Source organism: Nanorana parkeri, unplaced genomic scaffold, assembly GCF_000935625.1.
Source record: "Nanorana parkeri isolate BGI_ZX_2015 unplaced genomic scaffold, ASM93562v1 scaffold502, whole genome shotgun sequence".
Classification (NCBI taxonomy): domain Eukaryota; kingdom Metazoa; phylum Chordata; class Amphibia; order Anura; family Dicroglossidae; genus Nanorana; species Nanorana parkeri.
Genome location: NW_017306770.1, coordinates 338,141 through 347,208, shown reverse-complemented (window position 1 = coordinate 347,208; position 9,068 = coordinate 338,141). Strand labels below are relative to the sequence as shown.

At 44.7% G+C, this 9,068-nt stretch overlaps 1 protein-coding gene across 1 annotated transcript in view; it reads left to right on the top strand.

The window, feature by feature from the left end:
• Window positions 1-2,689: 2,689 nt before the first annotated feature.
• Window positions 2,690-9,068, top strand: part of RNF219 (ring finger protein 219) — a 22,917-nt gene continuing 16,538 nt past the window's right edge. The window contains exons 1-3 of the mRNA XM_018561130.1: window positions 2,690-2,761; window positions 6,436-6,571; window positions 8,928-9,019. Coding sequence (XP_018416632.1) covers window positions 2,690-2,761; window positions 6,436-6,571; window positions 8,928-9,019 — 300 coding nt within the window. The remainder of the gene's footprint in view (window positions 2,762-6,435; window positions 6,572-8,927; window positions 9,020-9,068) is intronic.

The following is a 9,068-nucleotide window of genomic DNA, read 5'->3' as shown; positions in this document are numbered from 1 at the left end:
AGATGAAGATAGGTCCTTAGAAAAATGCTGGAAGATATGAATGAAGCACAAGGCTCACAGTACCTTGGGCTCCTATCACACTGCCAATTTTGTAGCAGTAATTTGTAGCTGCAACAGAATTGCTTTCCTTAGCATGTTTCTCCTAGGAAAAAATACATTGCAGTCAATAAAAGTGATTTGTAGTTTAGTTGCTGAACACTGACTTTTTGCAGCATTTGGATCTAGTGAAAGAGTTACCAGCAACAGTGGATACACATGTTACCGGTATCCAATGCAGCTGCTGATAGCCAAGGCACACCAGAGATTTGTTGCAGCCTAGATAAGCATTGTGGTCAGTCACAGCAGAAACTTTGTATCCACATGAGATCTGCAGAAACATTTGCAGAAACATTTGTAGCCGCTGCAATTCTCTGCTACAAAGTTGCTAGTGTGCCATGGTGCAATACCGATGAGAGAGGATAAATAGCAAAGCAGCAAGTGAACCAGAAAGCATGAACACAGTTGAGACGCACAAATGGTGTTAGACAAATATGGCAGAACCTAAACAGACACATAGATGGTCATACCACCCATCAGTGGAAGTGAAAGCACACTCAAAAGTGACCATTAATGATGTGTGGGGGCTTGGTGTGAACCCAGCTCACCTTAGTCTGCAAAAAACTGTGACTGACACCTTTCCAACCCAATAAGTTTCAGTTGTTGTGGTAGAAGGATCCCCGCCACTTTGTGACATGTAGCTGCAAGTGGGTAATTCCCCTGCTGCAACTGATTGAGTCAGGAGTAGGGTGTCAGTCACAGTTTTGCATGGGCTTGGGTGAACTCAGGTGAAATAGTCCTATTATATGTACTAGCAAAACAAATGACAAAAGCACTCAACAATTCGTCACCAGCTATACAGTAAGGTGCACACGAAATGGGCTTTGAACAGTAAAACAGTAGACAGGTATCATGGCACACTCACAACCAGTAGGACACGCGCTATTGGAGATTCTAGCGCGTGTCCTATGGCGCATGCGCAGAAGGCTCGGATGATCTGATCTGTTTAGACACAGGAGACGTCAGACAGCGGTGCTTACACTGTCTGATAGCGTCCCCGTCACCATGACAACCCGGCTGTCAGCAACCCGATCCAACTTTACATAAAATCACACGCAAAACAATACAATACCAACGGACATGGAACCTAGATACCAATGTATACATATTTGATACGATTATGTTGTATTTTGGTGGGTTCTGACATACCAATCAAATATGACATTTACAGCAATGTTAACCTTTTGTTATGGCGGGAACATGACGTCATTATGACGTCAAGGGGGTGGTCTTGTGTGTTTATTAGTCTTTTTGTGTGTGTGTATATATAATGGTGATGGGGTAAACTTTGAAATGTTCACTTTAAGCCTGATGAAGGGGACCTTGTGCGGTCCCGAAAGCGCTTCATTCCACTTTGAGTGAGTTGACTTCAAAAATAAAATGAAGGTTCACTAAAACTTTGACGTATTTTGTCATATATGGAGCGCTGGTGACATCTATACACAACGATTTTACTTGATACGGCGCCATCCGTAGTCATTGCGAGCACCCATGTTTTCATATGGGAAGTCCGGTAAGGTGTGCTACAGGTCCTTGGACATTTCTACCACTGATCACTACGCGATCGACTGGTAGATCGCGATCGACCTTATGGGCACCCCTGATTTGCACAGTACACATTCACATCAGTCCCTGCCCCTGAGGAGCTTACAATTTAAGGTCCCTATCTCACATACATACAGGGGCAATTTACACAGGAGTTAATTAACCTACCAACATGTCTTTGGAGAGTGAAGGGCTAGTTCCCACCAGCCACAGTGCGTTCTGGCCCGAACGCATTGCGGCCGGCTCACTTTGTTGTGGGGAGGGGCAGTGCATTGAGCTCAATGGCACCGTAGCAACACCCTCCAGCTGCAATGCGATCAGCCCGCACGAGAACGCAAGGCACATCAATGCCTGTGGTCCGGTCAGAAAAAATGCTGGAAGCACGATTTTTTCTGACTGGACCACAACACAGGCATTGATGTGCCTTTCGTTCCCGTGCGGCCAATCACATTGCGGCCGGAGGGCATGGCTACGGTGCCATTCATTTCAATGCACTGCCACGCCCCTCAGGCCCCACAACAAAAGTAGGGTGTAATTCAATCCAGTGCATTCCAGGCCACAATCGGGCCGGAACGCACTGTGGCTGGTGTGAACTAGCCCATTTGTATTGATTTTGTTTGTTTTATGTATTTCTTCAAAAGAAAATGTCTCCAAAATGAGGGAAATCCTTTCTATCACAGTTGTCCGTCACCGTACAAGATCTATTTCCCATCTAGTGTCTATAGCACATTTTAGATTGTCTTCCACTTTTAGATTGCGTGACAAATAACAAATGTAACTTCTCTAGTGGCAAATGATAGGAACACATACTACACAGAAGTCATCTCAGAACTCTGATACAAGGATTGCCCCCAGCCTTTGTGTACAAACACATGCCGCACATGTTTGTAGCCGCGCCGACTGTCTGTACGGCGCCAACTTCCCCGGGAAGCGAATGGCAGGAAGCGCGTTCTTCTGTACGGAGGGGTTTGGTCTGTGCTGCGATCCGTAGCTTCTCATTGTGCTGCACGGAGCAGAGAGAGCAGTGTGAGCGGTGCCAGCACGGACAATGGCACAGAACGTTCAGAACGTAACGCTGGCACTGACCCTGCCGATCAGCTGTCACATCTGTCTGGGCAAGGTAAGGAGATATCAGGGGGGAGCGAATCTGTACAAGCTGAGGGCTCCAAACTTACCTACTGCCATGTGATCGTTCCATTTCACCGCTCCTCATCATTACCATCCTGCCTTGTGTTAACACTCACCGAGCTTAGCGATCCCCTGTATCGGGGTGATGATCGGAGCACTGTACCTGCTGGAGATGTCATGTTGGAGGATCTAAGCAATCACAGACTGTAAATAAGGCAAGACATAGAAGCACAGGTGGATTCAAGTAGAAGCCAAAAGTTTGTTATTTGTTTTGTCATGTCTCATAGTGTAAAGATTAACTTTCACTTCCAAAACAGGAAGTGAGAGGAAATCCCTGTTGTCACCAGAACTAGTGTCCCCATTAGAAGATTTCCCATATATTCCTGTTCTTCCAATAACCTCAAATTTGAGGTTTTCTTTCACTTTATAGCAGAACTCTGGGCAAAAGGGTTCTTAACCCTTGCAGTGGGGCTACCCCAGCTCTGCAAGGCCTAAGTGCTCCTTTTGTCTAGCTGCTAAAATAAAATTATACTCGCAGAATCCACGGGGCCGGTCAGCTCCTAGACCCTGTTCACACCAGGGCGGTTTTGTTGCGTAGTTTTTTCCGGTCCGAATCTCATGCAAATAAAATCCCATACATTCCTATGTGGGCTGTTATCGCAAACGCGTGGAATCGCACGTACCAATGCGCCTGACGCTTGATTTAGTCCCTGAGCTTCTTTTGTCGCGCTGATCAGCTTGTTTTGATCCATAGACTTCAATGGAAACGTGCTGATCAGTGCGTTTTTGCGCAATTCCATGCATTTTTATATGCATTTCAGAAGCTGAGTCTGCTTTCCATTGTTGGACAACTGAAAACGAGCTTCAAAAGCGTGCTGACCTATGAATAGAAAACGCATGTAAGATGCGCAAAAACAGCTCTGAAGCCCCATCGTCCTTGTGTGAATGGGGCCTTAGACCGGTCCCTGGAGCCTTGCTCCCACTCCGCTGAAGCAGTCAAGGATCCTTATGTCATCACGTTCTATACACTGTGTATAGGACGAGAGTACGTGGAGGGGGAGAGAGGTGAGCAGTCACTGCTGCAGGATCAAGGATCGGGTGAGTATTGCTTCTTTATTTTAGACCCTCGAGAAAAACGTATATATTTTGGCTTCAGTTGTAATCTGTAGTCATTTATATACAGTCACATTGTATTTTTAAGTGTTTTTAAACCCACTGCAATTACGTGAATATCATTGAGCATTGCTTACATGGTGTCATGCCACTGTCTTCCTGTTTATTAGTTTTCCTGAAGCTTATTTTATTTCCTATTACTAAAGCTGGCTATTTTTTATTTTATTTCCGGCTAAACAAAAAAAAAATCACAGATTCCTCCATCAACGTTAACGGAGAACTATGAGATGAGTGATTTCCACTTGAGACTGAAGACAATGAGATTTGTCACAGGTCGGCTCAGTAGATCGGGAGGTGAGCAAACACATACCGGGTTCGCTCACCTCTCGATCCTGTCACGGCTCTCTGTCGTGAGAGGGGGAGGGGCTGGATTCCCCTCTCCCCGCTCCGATCTGCCAGCGTTGACTGGCGGAACGGACGGGGAGGGGGCGGGTACAGCTGGCTCTGTCTCTAGATAGGCAGAGCCAGCTGTCACTCACGCAGCTGGGCGGATCCCGTCATCTAAGTCGGGATCCGCTCCGGCTGCGGCGTCTCAGTATACCGCGAGCTGTAGCTCGCGGTATACTGAGCTTAGGGTAACGGGAGGACGCTAGTTTGTGTCCTCCCGTTACCCTAAGGAGAACTATGGGGAAAAACACTGACCCCATAGTTCTCCTTTTAAGCATTGTTTGGCCTAAGATTTTCCAATCGGCTCCTTATTCTTCTGATCGAGGAATGCTAAGCCGAAGGGTGACGATAGAGTCACCAACTATGCCAATTTTGGTCGATTCGATTTGGTAGTGTATGGTCAGCTTAACCGTCTCTCTATGGAGCCACCACGTGCTCCTTCCCCTACTTGGACTACTGAGGCACGTGCAGCCGCTCTGTGCACCGACAATCGCATGTTTTTATGAATATTAGACATTCTCTGATTGGATAAGGGGCAGTGACATCAGAGAACACCTTGTATGATAAAATATTAGGCATACATACATAATAATTTATATATACGTACATTATGCCAAGCTGGACCAATGTAAGTAGATATAAATATTTATAGCTGGAGTTCAAATTCAAAGAACAACTCCAGGCAAAATGATCATTAACCCTTGAAGTGAGGCTACCTCCGCACTGCAAGGGTTAACTGCTTGTTTTGGTCTAGGGAGGAAAATAAAAAAGTTATACTCACCAGATTCTCCAAGCCGGCTTGCTCTTAGATTGGTCCTTCCGCCACGCTTCCCCCTCCACTGCAGCGGTCTAAGGTCCCTGAGTCATCACGTTCTATACACTGTCTATAAAACGGGAGATTGCCAAGGGACATCACTGCACGGGAGAAGGAGACAGGAAGGAGGGAGTGCTGTCACAGCCATCCGGCTCTGAGGATCAGGTGAGTACAGCTTTGTTCTTTTCCTCCCTAGACCAAAACAAGCAGTTAAAATAGAACTATGGGGTAAGTGTTTTTTCCCCATAGTTCTCTTTAGGGTCATGGGAAGACATATAATAACCTCCTCCCATGAGTACATAGCGGGCTATTGCCTGCGATATACTGAGAGCTCTGCAGCCAAGAGATCTACCCAGATGCGTGATTGACAGCGGGCTCTGCCTATCTGACAGTCACCGCTCACTGCAGGGAGATGATCGGGAAGTGAGCAGATCGGTCCATGTTTCTGCTCTATAGAGCCGACCTGTGGCAATTTCTTTGTCACAGGTCGGCTCTAACTATGAGGATGAGTGGAAATGACTCCCCTCATAGTTCTCCTTTAACTCTTGCAGTGTGGCGTTAGGGGGAGATCAAGAAGATTTATTAACCGCCATTCCAGCAGACTCTGGGGTTCACCTCATCTCCCTGATACCCCATGTTGTGCCCCTTAGTATCATCATGTATAATGTATTATTAGCCATCCATTGTATGTGGAGGAGGCAAGCGAGCGAACAGCAACGTCCTGGAGAGGAGGCCTATGGGAGTGTAGACTAAGTTAAGTATGATTCCTTATTCTTCAACCACTAGACTTAAGCTGGCCATACACTGCTCTGTTTTTTTCATTCAAACTGTGGGCTGAATGAAAAAACTTGACTTTTATCCTAAATCTGCCATGGGGGTGGGGGCCAGCTGAAGAATGAGAAAGCTGGCTCCCTTTGAGTTCACCAAGCAAGATGGCAGTGTGGGACAGAACCTCTGTGAGGACAGCGAGAGAAGATTACGCTGGATCCGTTGGGTTTGTAAGAATAAGAAGAACACCAATGGTATTTATTAGGGAGGGTAACGTTCCTCTTTAAGGAACCATGCATTCATTTATAAGGTATTCATCTACCAGGTAATTCCTGGAAGCTGGGGAGCACGTTTCTATAACTAATGATACCAAACAGCTAAAAAGACTGTCACCAGTAATTATTTATGACTTGGTCACCTAGCTTCTGGTTTTTGTCCAACTCTGCTATAAGACATGTATGTGCTGTGTAATGTGTCAGGCAGTGTATCACGCATTGTGAGCCTTTTTTTACTCTCGTTCACAGGTACGACAGCCGGTCATTTGTGTCAATCATCATGTTTTCTGTTCGGGTTGCATTGCCTTGTGGTTGAAGAACAACAACCAATGCCCAGCCTGCAGAGTCCCTATTACACCTGAGAATCCCTGCAAAGATATCATAGGTACTGTCAATGGCCTGATTTCCCTCGTGTCACTTGGGATGGTTGCAGTTAAAGATAAAATTGGAGAAAATGTTTTTGTTTTTTTTAATGAAATATACTTCTGTTTATGGCCGAGACCTGAGTAATAGGTGCCACACTCCTAGAAACATTGATAACACAGAAAGAAAGAGATGGGGTTCTTTAGGCACCAAATGACAACTCCAATGTGATTTAAGAGTAAAGTATTTTTAATAGTTCTATTTAAAAGGTAATAAATTCATATGTAGTATAAAACCATCAGCTGATCAGATAACTCCTGGGAAACTCACTCCATTTATGAACAATCCAATCAAGGATACATGATTAGATACTAAGGCCCCATTCACACTGAGCAAATCGCGCGACTTGCATTTTGTGCGATATCGCGCAAATGCTTGCATTGAGCAAGCTAGAATCGCGGCAAAATCCGCTCCAAAAAGGGTCCTGCTGTAGCGACGCGCGACTGACAGAGCCCCATTGCGATGCATTGGAGAGCAATATCGTGCGGTAAATAGCCGCGATATTGTGGGAATTACCGCGCGATAAATCGCTCAGTGTGAATGGGGCCTTAAAGTAGTGACATGATTCAAGAATGTGCACAATTCAATTCATTAAAATAAATAAGAATGGAACAGTATATTCTTTCCCCATGTGGGGACAACCCATTCAAAAATACATGATTAATTAGTTTGGAGTATTGACATGATACAAAATGTGCAAAACTCATGAGGGTAGTCGAAAATGGAGGAGTATATTCTTTTCTCGACGTTTCACGCTAAAAAACGCTTCTTCAGGAAATGGAGAATATCAATTAGGCAGGCTGATGTGTGTGTAACCAAGCAGACCCATCAGGGCAGCACACCCAAATAATCCTCCCAGGGGAGAGAGAGAGGAGCGAGGGCCGATGACCCAGTTTCCAGCAGTAGGGGGTAGAAGGCACACAGTCGTGTAGAAGCATGAAGTGGAGAGCCACCGGGTCTGGATCACTCATGCAGTTGCTCACTGCACCATAGAGAGGCCCCACATAAAAAAGTTTCAGTCCTCCACACACCCCCAAGCGACCAGCATCCAGCACCACTGCCCCAAGGCCGCACACGTTTTTTAATGAAGTAAATAGTGGCTTTGTAAGTCTACAAATTTACTTTTTTTATTTTCTTTTTTAGTCCTCTAAATATGAAAGAATAATAATTTTTTTTATTTTGTCAGAAGGTGGAGCTCCTGGCTTCTGCTCACATCTTTAAAGTTGAATTCTAGGCAGATGTAAAAGACATTAATTATGCAGCGCTGTAATCAATCATTTTTTTTCAAATGCTAGCAGTGTAAGTACTTGAATCTGGCCTGGTATCGGATTCTTAGTCTTTATACAGCAGGCATGGAGTGTAAGAAGAAGAAGCAGCACAAACAGCCAATCAGCACATGTGCTAACAAAAAGCATGCTGATAGGAGGTGAAAGCAGAGTGACGGAGAGATGAGCTCATCACTGTGCTGCTTAATGGTTTTAAGATTAGTATTTCAAAAAAGCTTGTTTTGTTACTCATTTGTATTGAGTTATTTTTGGCTGGAGAACTAAAATACTTAAATGCTGTTTTACACTATGGAGGCGCTCCTTTATGCTTTGTTTTCTAACCCATCCTGTGATGGGGTGGCAACAATGCCACACTGCTTCTGAATTCAGAGCAGAGTTGTCGTGCTCATGTAGGCAGTGCTGGCTTAAGCTAAAGTGGGATGAAAAATTGTTTCAGGGGGCACGGCTATTGGCATTGTTATTGCTGGTTGACAAGCCTGTACCCTGTCAATCAGCACCTAGCTGCACCTAGTGCTGCCCACTGCTTCCGGATTGACAGCACTGCCTCTGTTGCTGAATTCCTTCCCCATTTAGTGTCTGCGAAGTAAGTGAGGCACAAATGAAGGAGGGTTTGGCTCAGTCGGGGAAGGTAAAGGAAGTTTTTATTTACTTTATGAGGCTGGCCTATCACATAGTATGTGGATTTGGGACTTGTTAGACTGTCATACAGGAGCCTTTAGTTGTACAGTAATAAGCCTGTTATTCACAAGCTCAGTAGATGCAACTTACATAAACAGAAGTTGATAACTCATCCTAGTGGCCCATCCCTTATCAGGCTAGGTTTTAATCAGACAGAAGGAGTTGCAAAGTAAGTAGGGTCTGCTGTGATGTTTATTTAGCTAACCTGTAGTGCTCTGGGAATGCTTTATCAAATAAAACATATAACCCTGTTACAAAACTTACATAAAATGATTCCTAATCCATTATAGTTTACCTTTTGAGTATCTGGTTTGAGATCTAGCTCTTTGGATTTATAGATGTTTTCTTTTGTAGGTGGGACAAGTGAAAATGAAAGTGTGCTCAGTCATTCAGTACGAAAACATCTCCGAAAAACTAGACTTGAGCTTCTTCAGAAAGAGTATGAGGTAATGTGATTTATTTTATTACTTGCAAAGTATGCCTGTTCCAACAAAG